General features: G+C 44.8%; 1 protein-coding gene across 3 annotated transcripts in view; it reads left to right on the forward strand.

Moving 5' to 3' along the window:
* Positions 1 to 19,883, forward strand: part of BRD3 (bromodomain containing 3) — a 36,278-nt gene extending 16,395 nt beyond the window's left edge. For 2 of the 3 annotated variants that reach the window (XM_084298935.1, XM_084298934.1), the window contains 11 exons: positions 129 to 445; positions 2,626 to 2,763; positions 3,742 to 3,889; positions 5,108 to 5,322; positions 6,995 to 7,366; positions 13,077 to 13,205; positions 14,132 to 14,323; positions 15,149 to 15,384; positions 15,924 to 16,216; positions 18,105 to 18,233; positions 18,635 to 19,883. In XM_084298935.1, the coding sequence (XP_084155061.1) occupies positions 245 to 445; positions 2,626 to 2,763; positions 3,742 to 3,889; positions 5,108 to 5,322; positions 6,995 to 7,366; positions 13,077 to 13,205; positions 14,132 to 14,323; positions 15,149 to 15,384; positions 15,924 to 16,216; positions 18,105 to 18,233; positions 18,635 to 18,750 (2,169 nt within the window). In that variant the 5' untranslated portion in view covers positions 129 to 244 and the 3' untranslated portion in view covers positions 18,751 to 19,883. The remainder of the gene's footprint in view (positions 1 to 128; positions 446 to 2,625; positions 2,764 to 3,741; positions 3,890 to 5,107; positions 5,323 to 6,994; positions 7,367 to 13,076; positions 13,206 to 14,131; positions 14,324 to 15,148; positions 15,385 to 15,923; positions 16,217 to 18,104; positions 18,234 to 18,634) is intronic. The other variant, XM_084298936.1, reaches the window with a different exon arrangement.
* Positions 19,884 to 22,720: the final 2,837 nt, after the last annotated feature.

Here is a 22,720-nt window from a genome sequence, read left to right on the forward strand (position 1 = left end):
TACAAAGAATGAAGCAGATGGGGTAAAGAGCTTGAATTAAGACGCTTCTACTGCTGATAGTGCTTGAATGTGCCTACCTGAAATAAGTACCAGCATTTACACGTTGTCCTCTTCCTCGTTTGCTGTAGGTTGCATGGTTGGACCCTGGAAATGGGATGTCAGTCCCATTCAGGGAGCATAAAGGAAGAAGGAAAATCTCCCAGTTGCTGCCGCTGTGACAGCGAGTGAGAGCAAGAGCAGGAAAATGTCGACAGTCACATCAGCAATTCAGGCTCCTCAGGGCCCTGTGAATCCGCCGCCTCCGGAGGTCACTAATCCCAATAAGCCTGGCCGGAAGACCAACCAGTTGCAATATATGCAAAATGTGGTTGTAAAGACCTTGTGGAAGCATCAGTTTGCTTGGCCTTTCTACCAACCTGTTGATGCAATTAAATTGAATTTACCGGTACGTATCTACTGTCTTCTCGGTGTTGTGTTCTTGGAAAGCTGCATGTTAATCAGATCGGTTTTCTGATCCCTGGGTCAGAGTGGTAAGGTTGCTTTTGGAGATGACCTCGAACGTTCTCAGACTCACTGAAGTCAAAGATTATATTTTAAAGAGCTGGAGAGGTGCAGGTCTCTGAAGGAGAAAACTGCTCCTGGCTTGGTGAGGGAAGGGAACACCATGCAGGCAAGCTGCCTTAGAGCAACTGAAGCACAGTGCTTAGTTTGTGGCTTGCCTGTGGTTACTGTTGTGTGTCTTCCCCCCAACACTGTGTCCCACCTCTGTCCAATTTGAGTGACAGACCTAAAGTCTGTGCTCTGCTACCCGTGCTCTATGGAGCATTTGGTACTAGGCTAAGAGTGACTTGTGTTTCCGATAGGCCTTCCTGGATCTGACACTGACTGCAGGGATGAGGGAGTCAGGAGAAGCTAATTGCCAAGCATACCTGGAGTGAAGTGGTTTCAAACACCATACTGGAAGCAGAACTAACAGAACAGTTGTATTTATCCATCTGCCTCCTGTACTTAATTATATATATATATATATATACACACACACATATCCTGTCTCTGTCAGACCAGGTAGTACAAGACAAAGCCAGGTTATTCATAAATGACCAAAGTGAGTTAATTAGCTTAATTCCAGGGAACAGAACCACACAACCTTCACCTCTTCAGAGTGGTCCTGTAGGTGTGAAAACTCAGCCCTGGAGGCAAGCCCCCATCCACCTGCCTCACTTAAACATGGAGCCCCCCATGTGCCCTGCTGGCTGTTCCTCCAGGCAGCCCATTACGAAGTCATTACAGAATTACTCTGACTGCTCTGAACCCGAGGATTGTGGATAGGATTGAGGGAGCATGGTTCTGGTATGTTAGCTCTGGAGAGCTACAGTTACTGCAGGTTATGACCTGATTTTATGGACTGGGTCAGGAGTCCTTTGAACTCAGTAATTTTGTTAATGGGTGCTTTAAAGTGATAATCGAAAGAGTAAAACACTTAACACATGTATAATGTTTCACTAGGTCTGTGCTCCTATGTGTCTTCTTTTTATGCATTTAGTTTCTCAGAGAGACATTTTGAAGTGGCTTTAGGGCAGGTTACCAAAAAGGAGGAGTCAGCTGGAAGTGTAATTGTTTTTCACATGTTTCAAATCAAATCTGCACAAGCCCAGCAACCAGCAGGATTGCCTCTTCTGTCCCAGTGTGCCTTGCCTGAAAAAAGTTGGTCTCCTGGGTTGTGCCTGAGGGTTGGGCTCAGAGCGGCTCGGGGCTGTATGTGGCTTTGTGTGCACATGCAGTGAGAGGCACTGCTGCCTTTCTTTGGAATGAGAAAATTACAGCATATAACCTCGTGTGCCTGCAGTGTCTCCAGACTAATCACAGCCTCTACAGATGCTTGAGACCAGCCCAGAGAGAAACTGGGTTAACACGTGGAAGCCTTCGGAGACCGTTCCCAGAGAGTCACTGAAGATTTTAGTGCAGTCTTAGCCAGAGCTGGCACTGATAAACCTCTGTAAGTGCCGAGCGTTTCAGAGGCAGTCTTTTAAAAAGGCAGGCAGAATTGCTGTTTCCCAAACTGCTGCTGCCAGTTCACTGTTGAACTGAACACAAGCCAAAGATAGTGCTGCCCCTGTTATCCTGACTTCTGGTCCCACGCAAGCACGAATTGCATCACTGCGGTGTTAGCCAGCTGCAAAGAGTGGCACTGTCCCACTCTGCAGCACAATCTGCAGTGGCATCTGCAACCTCAGTGAAGGGATATCAAGGTTTCCATCAATTTCCAGATAGAGCTGCTCAGAAAGCATGTTTTCTTCCACGTATCACTGTTACTATCTTCTCTGTCCAGCTGTTCCTACAAAAAAGCTGGTAATGGCCAAGCAGCTGTTTGTGTGTTCGAGCATGTACTGGGGGGAGCTGGTGGTTGTACAGGGGGATCTGATGCCTTGTAGTCGAGTTCCTAATGATAGGTTAAGGGCTACAAATTAGAAAATAAAAGTAAAGGTGATATTTGCACTTTGCACAAAAATATGGGGATGTGTATTTTTGGGGAGGGGGAAAGAGGAGAAAGCTGGGACTTGAGAGAGATGTGAACACACTATCTTTATACCAGGAGATGTAACATCTTTCCTGTTTCTCCAACAGGATTATCACAAAATAATAAAAAACCCCATGGACATGGGGACTATCAAGAAGCGCCTGGAACATAACTATTACTGGAGTGCCAGTGAATGTATGCAGGATTTCAACACCATGTTTACAAATTGTTATATTTATAACAAGGTAAAGAGCCCAGACAAGCACTTAGCTGGGGCACTGCCTAGGAAAAAAACCACCTACAATTGTTACAGTGCAGGTTTTGAACAGGGCAGCTCCTTTGTGCTACAGGCCCTCCTTGCAAGGATTGAAAATGCCACTAATTGCAACCACATTACTTGAAATGCACAAAGCTGTCTTTGTGCTGTGTCTTTCTTCCCTCACAGCATTTAAAATGGCAAATGTGCCTTTTAATTATATGTAGATTGCTGTTTGGGGGTTATGTAGCAAGTTTTTACTCCTCTTATTTTCATTTAGGAATTCTTCAAGGTAAACTAAGGTTTATGCAGGTGTTTTGTGTTATTAGCTCTAAGTTTTACAATACTTGTCTATCAGTAACTTGTGTCTCCTGCCTCTTTTAGCAGCAGAGAGCAGTTCAGTAAGTTGCGTAACTCTGTCCTCTGCTGAGCCTCGTCCATACTTGTACACCTTTGGATTGCTTATTATTATTTTGGGTTTGGCTTATTTGCTGTTTTGTTAGCTTGTTAAAAGCCAGTATTTTTTTTGTTTCTTACAGTGGTTTGTCATCATTGACCCATTCTGGAGAACTAGCTGAAATAAACAAATTAATTAGTATAAGCCACAGACTTTATGTTTACGCTTTTCTCTAGGACCTGTTGGCAAGCAGGGAGGACAGCTCATCTGTTCCAGTTTTCTGCTTCCACGCTGATGCACAGGATGCTAGCTGTCAGGCTTCGGCTGGAAGTCCTGATATTCTCTGGATGTAGCCTATTTAGAGGCTGTGATTATTGCATTGTAGACTGGATTAGACGAGCAGGAGAGCAGTGTACAAGGAGGGAGAAGAGCTAGGCTGTTTATTGTCAGTTCAGTGGATACCATCATTTATTTGAAGGGCAGTGTCACTGGGGATTTCAAAACTTGATCTTGAACCTCTTGGCTTTTAACGAGCAGATGACGCAGCTCAGGCTTGTCTTCTTCCTGCAGCCCACAGATGACATCGTTCTCATGGCCCAAGCCCTGGAGAAGATATTTCTGCAGAAGGTTGCTCAGATGCCTCAGGAGGAAGTCGAGTTGTTACCCCCAGTTCCTAAAGGCAAAGGTCGTAAGCCGTCAGCAGGCACACAGAGTGCAGGTATTAACCCAATCCGGTGACCATAGATGTTACAAGCCTGTTGGTAAGGCCTGATCCATGTTCTAAGCTGCATGACTTTGCAAATGGTGCAAAAGGCTAGGAAAGGCGCGTGTAGCCTAACAGAGCAGCGGAGGAATGCAAGATGCATAGATAACGTTCACCCGGTGTTTCAGGGCTTGTCTGTCCTAATGCCACTCTCCATTTGTCACACGAACATCTTGCCATCTGATGTTTCCATCTGCACAACGCTTCAGTGAAGGAGGGCAGTGCTGTTGCTTTCTGTGTGCAAAGAGGAAGCCAAGGCAAGAAGAGACAAGGTAGTTAGACACGCCAGCCTGCTGCAAGTGACACACCGTGGTGCAGGGTGCCTTTATACATCGGGGTTTATACAACTCACCCAAGGTCCCAACAGAAATCCGACACAGCAGAGACGCTAAATCTTGCCAAACTCCTAAACCCCAGATAGTTTTTCTTTTGCACACACGGTTGCAACATCACAGAATAAAGTGTGATGGACCATAAAGGATTTATTAAGCTATTGCAAAAGGCTGTGTAGACTATTGTATATCAGTCGAAATTAAGTTTAGTTCAGTTTACCCTGAGTTGATTTTAAATGGATTTAAGATGAAAACATCCAAAAGCAGGGTAAAACAGTTCATAAAGGAGCTTGTGTTGGCTGAATTAAATTGTTGAAAGTTTTTTTTTTCTGTAAACAAAGTCTAATTGTTGCGCTGGAAAAGTCAACTGTTCCTCTTTGTTTTCCCACATCTCAGGTGCCAAATGGAGCTGCAACTTTATCCAAGCTGAGAGAAATTTGTAACGATGTGTATTCTCAGCATCCTTTGCTGAACACAGCTATAAAAACATGCAGGCATATCGATACTTTAGTTATTAGTTATTATATGTCCTGTTTAATTTTATATTAGTAGGTAATTCTTTAACAATGTAAGCATAGTGTAAGAGACATTTGCCTGGCTACCTGGAGGTTAGGCACCCAACTCTCTTTTTTCATTGTATAACTTGTTGGCCTCTGGGTAATGGCACCAAGCAAATCACACACGGTGTCCTTTGTGCTCTTCTTGTGGCCATGAACTGGGATCCTTTTGCCAAGCCCATGACTGTATAATCCAGCAGCACCGGTGTCACTTTGTTCACAGTGTCCTGTCGGCGTTTGTAACCGTCAATACATTGCAGTGTTTTCACTTTGTCGTTTGAAAGGAGCGCAGCAAGCAGTGGCCGTGTCTTCCGTCTCCCCGCCGGCCCCGTTCCAGAACGTCCCTCCAGCTGTGTCTCAGACGCCCGTCATTGCTGCCACCCCTGTGCCAACCATCACTGCTAATGTCCCGCCTGTCACTGCCCCTCCTGCCGCTGCTCCCCCTCCGCCTGCTGCTCCGATAATGCCTGTGGTTCCTCCTACGCCACCAGTAGTCAAGGTAAATGGAGAACTTGACCCCTTCCTCTTCAGAAGGCAGGATTGCTGAGCAGTGCTTTATTTTCATCCCCTTACTGCTGGTTGTGTGCATAACTTCTCTGCATTTGACTCCTTGGCCACTGTTGTCCCTTTGGGATGTGCTCACACAAGGGCTTGCTGTCAAGTTGCAGTGGGTTCAGAAAAGTTTTACTGCACCCCAGCTGAGGTGCTGTCACCTGTAATTGCTCCAGCTCAGTTACGAGCTCTCATCTGACCTCAGCCTTAGCCAGTGCTCCCTCAATCAGAAGGCTGCTGGAGGTTTCCCCTGTTTTCCTCCATATAACCCAAAGCGTGTCTTCCCTCTGGAACTGAATCCCTGATTTTCCTGGGACTATTCCATTAAGGTTTGCACACCCCAGCACTGGGAATGTTCCTCTCTGCCACAAACGAGGTCACGATAAGCCTTTCACTCCAGTTGGAGGAGACTGATGTTGCCTACAGGTTTTGGGTACATTAGTTCTGTCTTCCTTTCTGAGTAATCTCCTGGGAGGTGTCACTAGTGTTCCACTATTTAATATGTTAATTTATGGGTAAATGAAAATGTTGCTCTAAATAACCGGAATTTTCCTAGCAAGCTGTGTATTACCTAAAAAATAGTCAAAGCATAGCTCAAAGCTCGGTTCTCTGAACTGATATATTAACTGCAAAAGTGTTGGTGCTCCCTGTTGTGAGGTTGCATGGGTCAGCAGAGCTCTGGATTTTTTTCTTATTTAACCCTATAGTTGGAGAATTACTAGGGGAATTGTAAGTCAGATCTTCTTGCAGCAATGCTGTGCTCCTCAGAAGCCTGTCTCATATTGCAGTTTCTGTTCAAATAACTTGCTTCTGAGAATCAGTTTAATTTTAAAACTCAAGGATGAACCCAAAAGTGAGTTTGCCAAATATGTACTGCAAAATTAATCTTGCTTGGGATTTACTTAAGATTTGCCTTAGATTTCCCCGGGGAACCTCCCTCCCCCTTTCTTGTTGTTGTTTCCTCCAGAGGAATAGATCCTTCTTAGGAGCACAAGAAAGAGCTGACTGGACAGTCACAGCTTGAATTTATGGGAGATGTATGTTTTATTTGCTTGAAGCAAAATCGTTAAATTCTTACTCTTGTCCGTAATAAACAATCTACCTTAGCACATCCCCTAAATACAAGGGAGTGAGGGCTCATGGGTCTTTGGTGATTAATATGCTTTGGTTCAGAACTTATAGCCTGATCCTGCCACTGGGGACTCAGACATGTGGTTAAGTTACTGACACTTACTAAGTCACCATGCATCAGCTGAGCTGCAGTAATCGACTGGGCGCACTCCTTTCCTTTGGCAAACATGAGGTAAGAGTCCTTAGTTTAAATCTCAGTGAAATACATAGAGCTAACACATTTTTCATCATGTTTGGGGTTGGGTTGGAGACGTGCAAATGGCTGGTTACTGTGGCTCAGATGACGTGTAGTAATACATTGTGTTGTGGTCACTGAATTGTGTGTCGAAACCTCTAGTCACAAGTCCCATTTATCCCAGGGAAATAATTGTGTTTTCTGTCAGAGGACAGGCAGATCGCAGAAATGAGGATGAATTGGGCTAGGTTTCTGCTAGCTTAGCGTGACAGCCGGGCATGCACTCATGAAGCCTGTCCATCTCCTGTTTCAGAAAAAGGGAGTGAAGCGAAAAGCGGACACGACGACGCCCACCACCTCTGCCATCACTGCCAGCCGAAGCGAGTCACCCACGCCCCTCTCGGACCCCAAACAGGCCAAAATCATCGCTCGACGGGAGAGCGGCGGCCGGCCCATCAAACCACCAAAGAAGGACCTTGAGGACGGAGAGGTCCCCCAGCACGCAGGGAAGAAAGGCAAACTCTCTGAGCACCTCAAGTACTGTGACAGCATTCTCAAGGAGATGCTCTCGAAGAAGCATGCAGCCTATGCATGGCCCTTTTACAAGCCTGTTGATGCAGAGGCCTTGGAACTACATGACTATCATGACATTATCAAACACCCCATGGATCTCAGTACTGTTAAAGTACGTCCACATTTACCACCTCTTTTGCAGGGTGTCACGGCCCTCTGGTTGCAGAGGACCGGCTCCTTCTGGGGGAGGGGGAAGGGACAAGGGTGGAAACTGAAACTGGATATCATCTGGATATTTTTATATTTTGTTTCCTTACCCTCTCCTTTTTTTCCCCATAATCTGGGACTTTTTTTTTCTGCCCTACAAAGCAGACTATATGATGGCATCCTCTTCTCTTTACGGATAGTCCAGCTATTTAAACTTGTGTTATTGGGATCGTGTTGCACTCGGAGAAGAAGAGGTGCTGTATTTCATAGGATTCAATTAATAGTATCCCATTTCCAGAAACCGCTGCCTGGCTACTTGTTGGCATGATGCACGGTCCAGATAGGCTTACGCTGAGCAATTCCAGCTGGAACACGATGATCTGGTAGGCAGGGGGAGGGAATAATGTGATGCTTGTGTGGTACAAGATTGGCTCTTCAAGACTTTAGCTTAGCATGGTCCGATATTCAAGATGTTTTTCTGTATAGACTGGGCGAGTTTCTTAGCCCCTCCTAAATATCCACAGAGCAAAGCTGTGTCTTTCTAGTTCCCATTTCTGCTTGGCCATTGGAATTGATGTCAGCAGAGGTGAGACTTTCTTCCGTGTGCAGGAAGTTAAAGTGCCTCTGCTGGCTTTCATGGGCATGCCAGGATTGTATTGCTCCCAGCTTGGCCAATGCCTAGAATTGTTTAAAATGCTCAGGTGACAAAAGGACAGCCTCATTCCTGATTCCTTACACCTGCATTGGCGAAATCTTTCACAGTACCTGGCAGCAGCACATGGTGCTCTGATGTGCCATTCCATTCAGCCATGATGCTGCAGGGGTTCTTACTGCAGATACAGCATTTCGAAGAGTATTTTAGTTGCATTATTTAATGGTGAAAGAATAGTCACAGAATCATAGAATCGTGTCATCCCAGTCTGTGCGCTGAGGACTAGAGCAAGAGTTAGAAGTGTCTGAGTTAATTGCCATCCTGATGCCATGGTCCTTGGCAAGTTTCCCCATGCCTCTGTGCCTTAGTTTTCCCAGTCATAAAATGGGGATAAATAGTATTTAACCTACCTCACAGAGCTGTTGGGAAGACATATATCTGGAAAGTGTTGCCTAAGTACTAAATATTATTATTGATTTGGTTTGTACAACGAAGGCCCTCTCTGAGCTGCCAAAAGTGCTGCAAGTGGGCTCTGGTGGAGCTGGGCTTGGGGACAGTTCATCTCCTGATCTTGCTGCGCCCTTGCTTTATTTACATAAACCAGTGCAATGTGCAGTATTTTCTTAGACTTGCAGTTAAGCCAAGTTGTATTAAAGGCCTGTAGCAATTTCCTGGGAAGAAAAGAGAGTAAGAAGGGTGAGTTGAGCTGCGAGCAAGAAGGGGGAGCCAGAAACAAGTGGTAAAAGCAAGAGAAAGGACTGGGTTGATCGGTGTAGTCTGGAGAGGTGGAGCACTGGTGCCTGGCTGGGATGTCCTGCTGACAGAGGAAGTTCCCAATGTTTTCTTGAGTAACTTTCCATTTTCTCTTGCTCTGAGCACGGATGAGGGAGGGAGAAGTTCCCGTCAGTTTTGGTTCTGCAGTTTGTTTGCCATCCTGCTAATTTTGGACGGCCAGTACTAGAGGCCTACTTAGTCCTTGCACGTTGCTTTAATGATATGACTGCATCCCTTGCTGTCAAGGTCTGCTCAATTCCCTTTGCAATGGAGTCTTTTTTTTTTTCCACTTGGCTTGAAGGTCCATCCATGTGGCTAGGATTATAGCGTAATTCAGGTTGGAGGAGACCTCAGGAGGTCACGACGTTTGGCGTACTGTGCCTACAGTTATATCTGCCTGTGCTTATCATGGGCTGTGCCAAAATCAGCTCAGAGTTCCTGAAGTGTCCAGTAGCTTTAAAGGGTGTCTGGTTCACAGACGTGGCTGAGATGGGGAGAGGTGTCTCTGGCTCAGTGCAGCTGTAATTCTCGTTATCACACTAGAGGGATGCAGTTATTGATAACCTCTTCTCTACCTGTTTTGTGAAAACAATTAGATGATGGTGTCCTAGATGAAGTCATTCAGTTACTGTACTGGCGAACCTAGTCCTTTCAAGACGTGGTCTCGGCTCCGTCGCAGCTCCTTGACTTCATAGGGATGCCGTGGGTCTCTCCAGAGATACCTGCTGCCTGGTGGATCAAGCCCAGGTGAACGCAGTAAGATTACAGATGAAAGAAGTGGAATCCTGACTGTCAAAGCTGATATTTTCACATGTGACTAGGTGGCTTCTCGTTGCAAGGGCTTCTGTGCTGCATTTTGCAAAAAGTAGCTGCAATGCTCTGATTTTTTGGGTTGGTGACTGCTTCATTCTTGAAACTCTTTGTGGTCCTAACTTTATTCTTTTTAAAAAGTGTCCATCTCTGCACTTCTTCTGCAAGTGCAGGTGATTCTTTTCCCTCTGTACTTTTGTAGTATAGGTCAGAAAGCTGGAGAAGAATTGCTGGCAGACCCAACAGAGTCTTTTGTATGTAAAGACTCTGGACTTGTCTTTCTACGTAGTAGATTTTTTTTTTAATAAACTTGTTTGAAGTGCTGTCTTGTATTGTTCTTTATGAAGTGTTTTGTTGTCGTTGCCCTTGGCCGGTAGATCATGGCGTGACTTTTCTGAGATGCAGTCTATAATACGTTAAGTGCCTGGAACAGAAACCTGCCATTTGCAGGCAGTGCAGGTGTCAGGGGCTTTCTCTGTGGCTCTGAAAGGCTCGAAATGTAATTCTGCACGAGTGACAATGGTTGTGGTAAAGCAGTGCAAATAATGGCCTTCAGACTAATCTTGAAAGAATTACGCAAGGAACTAAAACATAAACATTGCTGCAGCTGCAATGGATTCCGCAGTACCTGGCTGCTTGGAACTTCAGTTCTCTGCTTGTACCAAGTTTGATTTTTCACTAGGGAATACCTTTCCTGCCCAGGAGCATATTTTTTTCAGGCTGTGCGCCCAGCAGAGGTGTTCTTCGGAAGGATTTGGAGATGGTTTGCGTGGTGGAAGCAGCAGGTTGGTTGTTGTGGCTGTGCCGTGAGAGGTGAGAGGTGGAGAGGCTGCAGCAGAGCAGGTCACAGCTGGGAGCTGAGGGTGTGCTGGGGTGCTGTGCTGGGCTAGGACTGCAAGCAGGAAGATCTGAGGGCACAGGGGGTCTGCAGGGGTTTCGGTCATCACAGAGCAGGCAAGAAGTGCAGAACTGTTTGGAGCAGAAAACGGATGAAACACAGGGAGAAAGGGAGAGAAGGGCATGGATTATGCTTTAAAATCAAAGAGGCAGCAGCCTTAACTCCCCGAAGCAGTTGAAATGCTTGCTGTGAAGCTGGAGCAGTGCTGTGCTTCTGCTGTCCCATCCACAGGCGTGCAGGGCTCAGCTGCAGTGTGTTTGTGTCCACCACTGGTGCTGGGGAGCCTGGGCACATGGAGGCAGGGTGCTGTGCCTGCCGTGCAGCGCAGGATGAGGTCCTGCAGAGCCCAGCAGCAGGGATGTGGATGGCTCTGCCTCTGGTTTGCTCCATAGTGAACAAACAATGGTCCTTGCTGCGTAAGAGGATTTAGAAAGGTGTTTATTTTGGGAATAAAGTGCTACGTCCAGGGATCCGACTGTGCTTATTGGTTAGCTTTATGGCAGTGAATTGCTGTGGTTTCAGAGCAGCCGAGTCTTGGGGTCTTGAAAGTGACAAGAAGGCTCTTTGGGGAAATTTATGAAGATTGCTTTAATTGTACCTATTCTGAAGTACAAATGCAGTTTCCCAAGGCAGCCCTTCTGGTTGAGGCAGTTTTTGTAGGGCACAAGTAGGCCCCCAGACTGATGTCTTTCCAGTCCTGCTATCTATGTCTTCTGATTTACCATTGTAAATGTTTAAAAAAAAAAAACTAAACAGCTGAATATATCAAGGTGAATTTGTAACCCAAATATATTCCACCACATCGTTTTAAAATCCTTTCTTTTGTCAAGTTAATTTTTCTTTACACGAAAGCAGAAAAAAAAAAAATCGACAGTTTAAAGCATTGGGCTATAAAACTGTTGGTTTTGGATGAAAGCAAAGCCTCAGACACTGAAATGTATTTCACAGGCTGTAATCAGCCGTTGAGTGTGCCAAACAAATACAAGCATATCAAAAAAGCCTTTCATGCAGTAAGACATCTTTTAAAATAAATGGACCCTTTCGTTCGAACATATTGTTTTGCTTTGGAGTTGGCCTGAGACCCTTCTCAAACAAGGCCAGCTCTCCTTCAGACAGGAGAGGCACACAAATTGCATTTCCCTCCCCATCTTTGTGCTGTGGTTCGGAGGCTTGCTCCTCGTTTATTTTCCGAGGGAACGAGCTCTCGAGACAGGAGCTGGACAGGCGTCGAGCTGCAGCCCTGCGGGGAGGGATGCTGCAGGAACTACCCTGCAGGCAGATGCTTCCAAAAGCTGCATCCCTGGAGGTGCAATTCTGCCTTACTTGGAGCAAAAGCAGTTTTAGGAGTCATTGCAATGTCTCAAAGTAATTCCGGTATCTGCCGTATTCAAAGCTGTGACATATGTTTAATTTCCATCGAACAAGTGGGAGTTTTTCTAGCCTAAGCCTAAGCACCCTGCCTTCTGCTCTGGTGGGGAAGGAGCCTTGCCCGATCACATCTGCAGCCCGACTGCCTGTCGCTGGGGGACACAGGTGCACAAGACATACAAAAGGGAGGCTGCGAGCACTTGGCAAACAGCGAGTGTCTTTAAAACCGTGTTTTTTAGATGCAAATGAAATCTAGTGTTAGCTTTTTAAAATTTCCTTTTGGTAGGGGCAATGGGAGCTAAGGTTTTATACATGGTAGCAATACGTGCATAAAATCAATTAAGTGCTAGGAATGCCATAAACTGTTCTCTAAACCAAATCGTTCAGTCCCAAACAGCAAGAGAAGTGGATGAAGTTGAGAGCTAGAAAATGAGAGAAAGGAACAAGTTGCAAATATTTAGCTCCTGATATTTTTCCTCACAACAGCAGGAAATAACATGAGGAACTGGTTCGTGAAGGGTGAATTCCGTATCCTTTCTGTATCTGTCGGTTGGACTTCTTAAATCAAGAGCTGGGTCTGTAGCTTAACAGCAAGTGCCTGACTTAGCGTAGAAATCACCAAGTGTAATTCATGCCTTGTGTTAGAAGGCAGCCGGGAGATGGTTGTAATCTTCTCTGCCCTTTCAGATTTAGAGGGTAAAAATACCCAAGCAGCATATAGAAATACATGCTGAAGGTAATCCTGTCATTGTAACGTTGTCTGTTGACTCCCTGCCCTTCAGTCTATGTTCTCTGCTTACATTAGTTTCTAATCCTGCAAACTCTTTCCCTGTCTGACTGCCTGTATTTTCTAGCAGAAGGGGGGCCCTGACAAACTTACATAGTGCTGTTAAAGAAAACAACCCAAATATAGAATCTTAAGAGCTTAAACTATTGTGGAAGTAGATCAGTTTGTTCAGTTGTCTGGCTTTTGTTTGCTTATTTTAAAAAGCAGAAACTCTAAATGTTATTTAGGAGCTAATAAGCCTGATTAAACTACTGCTCTCTTAGACAAATGTGATTTTTGAAGCTGTTCTGAGCCCTCCCCATGACGCACATCCTTCATGCAATTACTATAAATGCTTTTTGCTTATGGCTTTTTCTCCCCTTTCCCTTTGGCTTGTTTGTTTGCAGAAAAAAATGGACAGTCGGGAATACCAGGATGCACAAGGCTTTGCAGCAGATATTCGGTTAATGTTCTCAAATTGTTACAAGTACAATCCTCCAGACCACGAAGTGGTAGCCATGGCCAGGAAGCTCCAGGTAAAGGTGTTGACAATTGCATCTTTCAGAGTACAGCTATACGGTGTCCATTCAGACATCCAAGCATGGATCTGCCCTTGGCACCATCAGGGGAGAGTCGGTGATTCTTCCAGTCCTTGAAAAGAGCCTTTAGATACTCTCTGATGCAGAACTGTTGTGGCCCAATGCCATGCCTAAAATGTTATAATCATTGCTGTATAAAATAATGGGAGCATTTTCTTGGGTTTTCGGAATGTGTATGCCCCTCTGAACATGCACCTTGGAAAAACTGGGAGAAATTGTGCCAGAAATTGAGTTGAAAACTGTGAAATGTACAGTATTACAGCGAGTGCTTCAATCTTTGGACAGGGTGTAGGGGATCCTGGCATTAAGACCAGCTGTGCAGTTGGCGTGCAGAGGCTGAGATTCCTCCCTGACCTTATGGAAGAGCTAAAGACCAATTTAGAAGTCTGCTGAGCTGGGGAGCAGCAAAGAGTGAAGCCAAACCTAGAGGGAAGTTGGTTAGAAAAGCCAGAGTGGGTCAGATCCGTTTAGTCTAGTGCCTCTCTCTGGCAGAGGCTGGTGCAGACAAGATGCAGAAGCCTCCCAGGAAGCAGAGGTGTGAGAGCCCATCGCCCCTCCACAACCTTCCCAGCCACAAAAGGATCTCAGAGGGAGATTCAGTGACCTTCCCCTGCCTGCTCCTATCCCACTGCAAGACTAATTTTGTCCTTGATGAGAGGAGGAACTATATCTTACTGTGACGATTTCAACCCCTGCTCTAGAGTGCTCACTGTATTTTGTTATTTACTGGTACAGCCCCTTGTTCAGTGCAGGAGGACCCTGACCCGTGGTGGGGTGTCTGGTGGGTTTAAAAGACAAGAATGAGGTCTTTGTGGCCGAGGCTCCTTTGTCACCATTTTCCCCCCCCCTTTTTTTTTTTGTAGGATGTCTTTGAGATGAGGTTTGCGAAGATGCCTGATGAGCCCGCAGAGGCCCCACCACCTCCTCCTCCGACAGCACCAGTTGTGAGCAAAAGCACAGAAAGCAGCCACAGCAGCGAGGAGAGCTCCTCCGACTCAGACAGCTCAGACTCAGAAGAAGAGCGAGCGACTCGGCTGGCAGAGCTCCAGGAGCAGGTTATTGGAGTGGCCGAGCTGTGTGTCTGTATGTGTGTCTGTGCAGTAGAAAGGGCTTAGCAGAAATGTGTTTTTTTTTTTCTTTCTTAAAAATCCCATCTAGTCTGCGATGCAGCAGAGTGATCTCCCCTTCTGCCAGCTCAAGGGGAAGAACTCCCAGCTGTGCAATAAGTGTAGTTTTGATGTCATGGTAGTTTTCCTTGAGATAACCATTCTCACGGCTGGTGTTCTGTGCTTTCTGGGGATCCCAAAGTATTCAGCCATCATGAACGAAGGGGCACACAATACTGGGGATCTGGGTAAGCAACGTGACCCACATTTGGCATGAGAGCTTGGGCACAATGACACCCGTCACAATCTTCCTGTGTGATATTTTCACCCTGTACCTCATCTACAGAAGCTGTTTTGGCTGTTACAAGCTCTGAGACATGGCCTTTTTTATTATGCAGTGGTCATAGGTACTACCTTAATGCAACAAAGCATTAATAAAACGATTTATCTGGTGTCTCAAAGCAAGTTAATAGCAGACCCAAGAAGGGAATCTGGCATTTCAGAGTCCACATCGCCAGCACTCTAGACCAAACTATTAAGCTTATTTTTTATTTGCTACTATAAAGCAAGAATTAAGTTTTCAGTTAGCTTCTGCACATTTGCACTGTATTCTTTAAAGAACTTCAAGCAAAGCCTCCGAAGTCCAATCAGTAGACTGCTCAATCGCTAACTTGGGGATATATTTACATGTCCAGGACATGGAGGAAGTGTATGTGGAGGCACGAGTTATCTTGCCTTGAACTCTGATCTATTTTTTCACTTTTCTCTCCTAAGCTAAAAGCTGTCCATGAGCAGCTAGCTGCATTGTCACAAGCACCAGTGAACAAACCAAAGAAAAAAAAAGAGAAGAAGGAAAAAGAGAAGAAAAAGAAAGACAAAGAGAAGGAAAAGGAAAAGCACAAAGTAAAAGCTGAGGAGGAGAAGAAACCCAAGGTGGCTCAACCACCGAAACAAGCCCAGCAGAAGAAAGCCCCAGCTAAAAAAGCAAACAGCACGACCACAGCTAACAGGTGAGAGCTTGCCTCCCACAACTTGCCTTAGGTGGGAATACCAAGAGCTTTCAGCCCAGTTTTGTCCCTTTTTTTGTCCCATTGAATTCCCTGGTGAAGCTCAGTTGTCAGCACAGTTAACTCGCAATTGAATAGTGTCTCTGTTCCCAGACAACCTCTGGGAGTTTTTAAGTTAGGGCTGGCAGCAGAGCCATCACATTTCCACTGTCTGATTCTCTCACAATCCCTGCCCAATCACTGTCAGATAAGGTTTTGCTTTTTGCCTTTTGCCTAGCCGGCAAGAACATGCTATTTCGTTGCTGCCCCCCTGCTGCTACTTGGGCTTGTTGTCATGCCTCACAGCACTAAAATATAATAGGAGTTGAACAGCTGATCTCAGCTTTCTGACCTTTTTTTTTTTTTTGTGGTGCTGTTCAAGCTATCTGGCTTAGAGGTTCAAAGCCAAAAGCATTGGGATGTTTGTTGGAAGGGGAGTAGCAGAAAGAGTTCGTTGCTCTTTATATACCCATGAATGTTTCCATGCTTGCCAACCTCCCCAGGCAGCCCAAGAAAGGAGGCAAACAGGCGTCTGCAACCTATGATTCGGACGAGGAGGAGGAAGGCCTGCCCATGACCTATGATGAGAAACGACAGCTCAGCTTGGACATCAACCGCTTGCCCGGGGAGAAGCTGGGCAGGGTGGTGCACATCATCCAGTCGCGGGAACCTTCCCTCAGGGACTCCAACCCGGACGAGATAGAAATAGATTTTGAAACGTTGAAGCCCACAACTTTGCGAGAACTGGAGAGATACGTGAAATCTTGTTTACAGAAAAAACAAAGGAAACCATTTTGTAAGTTACCTCCTGGGGCACCCGTTCCCCAACCGGCTCTTGGGCTCAGCTTTGGAGTCGGGGCATGTTTGTTGAGATTCTCTTATCCAGCTGCTGGGTAGGTGATGACAGGGAGTTTTAGAGATTCTTTTCTCCCAGAGAAAATATGCAGAAACGTTCTGGTTTTTCTATTCCTTCTCATGATGCCCTCTCATGGAGACCTGGAGGGACAACTTGTTCCTCTGCAAGACCTGCGTGATACCTTTATTCCTGATCTTAGAAGGCACTACAAAGGTTTCAGTCCCATTGTGTTGGGTGTAATGTGTGTATACCTAGAAGGATACCTGGAAGGATTGGTTCCTTATCCTGAATAGTTTATCTAATTAGGAAGGAAAAAAAAAAAAAAGTGTGGTTGGAATCCAAAACACCAAGGGAATAAATGTCTCGCACAAAGTCACCTGGGTTACCTAAGGGTTCTGGATGTGTCTCAGTTGTATGTTTGTGCCAAAGCTGCTATTCCTAGATGGCCTGATTACCATCTAATCCTCAGTGATAGATGAGGGGGTGAATGCCAATGCCCTGGTGAGTGTACAGTGCTGTACAGTACAGGCTTTTCTCTGTGCCTCGTCCACAGAGTGAATTGCTGTAGCCCCTTGAGAATTTGGCTCCAGCTAAATAGCAGTAGGGTGCTGCTTAACCTGAAGTGGTCCTGACTCAATCCTTCTGCTTCTTGGTTAAGAGGAAGTTGTCCTGTGAAGAGTATAACATAACTAATAGATACTCACAGCTCTTCCACAGCGCTGTTTCCTCGCCACGGGACTTTCAGGTGGCTTAAGCAGAGCTCAGACTTCTGCCCTTCTTCTTGTTTTTTTTTAGTACTGCTTTGATTTCTGCCCCCACCCCCCTTCGCTGGTGGAATAGTTGAGGAAAGGATTTTCCAGAGCTGCTAGGAATTAGGTTTGGAGTCAAAGCATGGAGTAACACACAACATCAGATGTCTGTCTGTCCAATCCTCTGAGCCCAGCCTGTCCTGAGCTGGCTGGCTGGTGAACCTGGCCCACAGACACAGCATTAATTCCTGACCATGGCCAGACTCTCCTGCTGTCTGCTGCCTGTTCTGGTGTTCAGGGGCGCACCCTCTTAGCACTCTGCTTTCCAGATTTCTTTAAAAAAATAAAAATAAAAAATACTGCTTTAAAACAGTGCACAGAAACTTAGGTATTTCCTTGCTGGATCAGGCAAAATATACGGCCCCTGTCTGCTTCTGATATTGGCCAACACCTGTGTTCAATTACTCCTCCTCTGAGTGATATTTCTTCTGCTCAGGAGCATGAGTAGTGCTGGTGCTTCCTACCATTTCCGTCGAAACTGATGCAGCTGTGTTCTTGTTGTCTTGCCAGCCTTTGCCTCTATCGGTTTTTAACTTGTTCTTTCTGTTTTGTCTTATATCTAAAGCAACGTAAAACACAGTCGATTCTTGTGTGAGGTGTCTTAAGTTTTAATGGCAGATGCTTCCTCCTGACAACCTTTAATGGGACACTTTATTTTACAGGGCAGAAAACCCATGTAACAATTCTGTAATTAGAAATGTGTAACTATTGACCATATAACTGGCTGGTAAGTAACCTGTAACTACAAGGTTATTACATGGATATTTCTATCTTCTAAAACACTTTCCAGAAGGTTTCTCTTAAAGTGCATGTTACAGGATGATGGTGATTGGATAATCTAGACAACTTTGCCTGTTGTCCTCTATCTGGGATGTGTAGTTGCTGTGTGATCACTTGATCTTAGCAGTGTCGCTGCAGAGTGGTCCCACAGCCGTACATGCCCTGTAAAATAGCGATGTCCATTCTTTTTTTTACCCGCAACCATGCAGTTTCAGAAATGTTGCATTCCTCCTCCACAGCTGCAAGCGGAAAAAAGCAAGCAGCAAAGTCTAAAGAAGAGTTAGCTCAGGAAAAGAAAAAAGAACTAGAAAAACGCTTACAGGACGTCAGTGGGCAGCTAAACAACAACAAGAAACCTGCAAAGAAAGGTAAAGGCTGTGGTTTTACTGTGCTACCGGTGCCTGGAAAGCTGTAGTGTGCCTCGCTAAGGCAAAGCTCCTGCCTTCTGGTAGCCGTGGATTTTATCTGTGGTAGTTGCCATTAGTGTGGGCACACAGAGAGCTGCTGCTGGGCACCAGAGCTGCTGTGTGGGGTCTGCTCTGATCCCCGTCTGGGTGGAAGCTCCCCTTGGAGCTAAACAGGAGGTGTCTTGGAGGAGATTCATCCTCTGACGGGCCAGGCTCCATTCCAGCGAGTAAAGCTAATGGGTAAATACGCTGGCCGTGCAAAGCAAGGTTGTAAATGAAGCAGTGGATGAGAAAAGCTGTGGGCAAACCTTCTCTAGTTCAGTTCCTTGCAAGTAACTGCTTCACTGCCTCTTTTCCTGCAGAGAAATCCGGCTCTGCTCCCTCTGGAGGCCCTTCCCGGCTCAGCAGCAGCAGCTCCTCTGAGTCTGGGAGCAGCAGCTCCAGCGGCTCCAGCTCGGACAGCAGTGATTCCGAATGAGTTACGGACACTTACACACAAAATGGACATCACTCTCACCGATGCTCTGCAGTGTTCCTTTCTCTCCTTAATATACTGCTCTCGTTCCACAGTGGTCAGGTTTTTTTTTTTTTTTTTTTCCTCTCTGACTTGTTTTTTTATTTTTTAATTCAGTGTTATAAAAGGTATCTTCCATTTTTTTGGGGGGCGCTCTTTTAATAGGTCAAAGATCTTTGCGTGTGCGTGTGTGTGTGTGACTAGACTTTATGACAAATAGTTCCCTTTGCATAAAGTCTCTAAAATACATTTTAACTAAAGAAGATTTCTTGAAAATGGAAGAACTTGGAACTCTTAGCAGGAGATCACTAGAAGGTTCTGCAAGGTTTGTAGTACATTTCCCTCCTGCCCCTTCCCTCTCCCCAGAAATGTTCTCTTAATAAGCCCACCTGGCTCACACAAAGAAAAACTTTTTTAAAAAAAGGAATCTCTGTAAAATGGTACTGTATCTGAAAGATGTTAGCTTTGGAACTAGTTGGTGTATTTGTTATTAGCACTAGTATTCTTAATCTCAAAGTCTACAGTGTGATGAAAATGTCAGATGCTATCATCTTTTTACATAAAAAAAACAAAAAATTCTCATGTACTGTGGATTGCTAACATTTTTTGTTAATATTCGTAGAGGCCATAGGCACCTGTTCAGGAAGGTATTTAAGCATGGACTTGATTTTAAGCACATGAGCAATAGAAGTGTCTGCATTTCTAGTCTTTTCCACTAAAATTTTTATTTTTCTTGGGAATATTTTGGTAAGAAGAGAGCGAGGGACACTCAGGTTTCTTGGAAATGTTATTTTTAACATCAAATAGATAATTTCCAGGAAATTGACACTGTCTATGAAAGTTTTCGTTTAATTGAAAACAGCTTTTGGCTGCAAGTCCTCAGCTGGACCTCAAGGAGTGATCGCTGCAGAGTGACCAAGGCGTCATGTGCTCATTATTAGACACATGCTTAAGTACTTTCTCCATGACAAGCACCTCAGTCTGGGCTTAAAATAAAAGAGCACTTGAGCCCCAGCTGAGGCTGAGCTGGCAGGGGACTTGGAGAGGGACGTTGGTTTTGTCTTTTCCTTTGTTTTTCCCCTTATCTCTGTATCTGCAATGAGCTCCTAGAAGGGGAATGCTATTTCTGTGTCACACAGAAAGGAGGTTTCCAGACACTGAAATGTTTACCTCAATAATAGTAAGGGAGGGAGGGTGGGGGGGTTAGAGGCAATTTTTTGGAGGCTATCAATTTCTTCAGAGTCAGACGAATGTTTCGACCTGCACTGCTGCAATACACTCCATTTCCACTGTCCCTAATTTCATGTATATATAAGTACTTTATTTATTAAACACTACTGGTCATTTAAAATTTACTAAAAAAAAAAAAATAACAAGACCAGCAGAAATGCAGATTTTTAATGTGGTTTGAACCAGATAAAAAACAAAACAAAACAAAAAAACAGCAACAAAAAAATAAACATGTTATTTAAATACATAGGACTTTATACCTACAGGTGCTACAGTCCAGTCTATTGTGTATCTGGTGCTCTGTCATGTTTTGTGTGTTCATTTCTTTTTGTCCTTTCGCTTCAGCCCCTTTATTTCCTGTTTTGTACAAATTTTGAAGACATACAGGTAGATGTAATTTCTTGATGCAGCACATTTTTTGTCTGTATTATTTCCACAGGTCTTTCCCCTCTCCATTTTTTTTTTTTTGGTAGAACAGCGTTGGGTTTGATTTTTATAATCCAATTTTAGGAAAACACCAGTTCTATAATTATATAAAATTTGTAATCTGAGGGGCAGAAATTTATTGTAAATTCTTAACTTTTTAGCTTTTTATTGTAAAGAAAATATACAGAGTTTAACAGAAAGTTATGCCTTTCCTTCTCCCAGCACCAGCCCCGAAGGCTGCATCTCTGCTGTGGCGTAGCCCTGAACTTCACCCTGCTGAGGAGTGGCCTCAAAGGGCTCCTCAGCCCTGGCACGGGATTTTTGTTGCACAGTCAGCCTCCAAGAGCTAGGACAGGAGCTGGTGTGCTGGGAAACGTGGAGCCTGGGGGGATAGCCCTTTGCTGAAAAGCCAGGGGGCTGCGGGGCCAGCCTGCTGTTAGCACTCCATGGTTTGCACTTACTGCATCCGCATTCAGCTGCCAGTCACTTAGTGAAAACCTGAGGTTTTATTAGCCAGCCCCTTAGGAGATGGGGTTATCAGGAAGTTTATTCTTGCATCTGGCCTTTAGAAATCCATCTTTCAAGGATCAGCATTTCAGGTTGTTCAGATGTGCATCTCATACAGCCTACTGGCCCTGTCTGTGTCTTTTATCTCTATAGTGACAATAGCACTCTGCAGTTTGCTGTAGAAAGGAATTCCTGTTTTCTGCTAAGGGTTGAAAGAGATGCTCTGCTGCTGTAAACAGCTGTGAGTAGCTGGACGTCCTCAGCTCATTTTGTAGTTGCTGGGGTGCTTGGCCCACTGGCAGAAAGCCCTCCAATCTTTGCAGATTGAGTTTCCTGTAGTGTTGGAAAATGCGTGGACTAGTGTGTTCTGATTCTTGCTGAAATTAATGATTTTTCTTTTCCATTAACAATGAAGTTATTTTTAGTTGCTATATTTTTTTAAATTCTGCCCTTAAAAAAAAAACAACACCTTCCCCTAGACAGATACTTAGTAATATATTTTCAGAATTTTACTACGAGGAGATGTAATATACACCTAATTAAGCTTATTTTTTTTTTAATGAGCTTGGATTTCATCTGTCTTTCTCCTAGTGTCTGAGACTTGCATTATCAAAACTAACTAGTACTTTTAATTAAATTAATTGCTACCAATTCAATACCACGACAGCTTGGAGAAACAGGCTCCCGGCTTTCCCTGCTGAAATCCTTTCCTGCATTCACTTGAGCTATGCCGTTGATGTAAAGTGATGGTTGCCCCGGACAAAAGGTGCTCCTGTGCAGAGAACATCCCCCAGCCAGCATTTGGAGGCAGTGGCAGCCCGCCCAGCAGCTCTCTCACCAGCATCACCACCATGCAAAGCCCAAGGACCTGGCTCTGCAGCACGCTGCCGTCCCCTGACGCTGAGGCCAGGGTGCAGACACCCACCTGGACACGTAGGTCTGTCCTGACAAGTGGAAAGGTTGGAGCCGAAGGGTTGGAAAGAAGCGTGAAGTGATGGAAAGGGGCCTGGCCTGGGACTGTCTGCAGTGCTGGAGGAGGATCCCTGCTTTAGTTGGCAAACTTGTCCTAGCCTGCAAGGAAAACAAGCAAACAAAACAAAACAAAAAAAAGGAAAGATGAAGAGGCACCTGCCTATCCTTGATAAGCCAGCTGCGACTTGGGCTTCTCTATTTGGTGGAAAACTTTCGTGGAAAGTAAGATGTTTTCCAATGAATGGCAGCTCACAGGATAAATCCATTTTGCCGTGACCATTTCAGGGGAAAAAAAAAAATCGGTGACTCTTCACTGCAAAATGTTCTTACATTTTTTTCATTTTGGTATTGTTTGTAGTGCTCATTATCTCCTGATATGTCAGTAGTGGTGCCTCTTGTACATCCAGATCAGAGTGTCTCCTGGAAAGAAGAGATGTTTTCAGTCCATAGTAAGTAGCAGCTGCCCTTAATGAGTTGGAAACGGAAACAATAGAGCATTTATTTAACCGAGTTTGTATTGCATGACACGTCAGTGCAGATGTCATGAAATAACTTGGAAATGATCTAATGTGTAAGTAACATTTGAAATGGCATTTTTAAACTTCAGAATGAAAAAGACTGAATTTTTTATGGTAGGATTTTTTCTTGAATGAACAAAGTCTAACTTTGTTTTCCAGGGGAAATTTCACTGAAATCAGTATGATTTCATATGTATACATACACACATAGTTTTATTGAAACTGTTTTTTCTGAAGAATTCCTGTTTTGACAAAACGATTTCTGACCAGACCTAATACCA

This window comes from Netta rufina, assembly GCF_964035555.1.
Source record: "Netta rufina genome assembly, chromosome: 20".
Taxonomy (NCBI): Eukaryota; Metazoa; Chordata; class Aves; order Anseriformes; family Anatidae; genus Netta; species Netta rufina.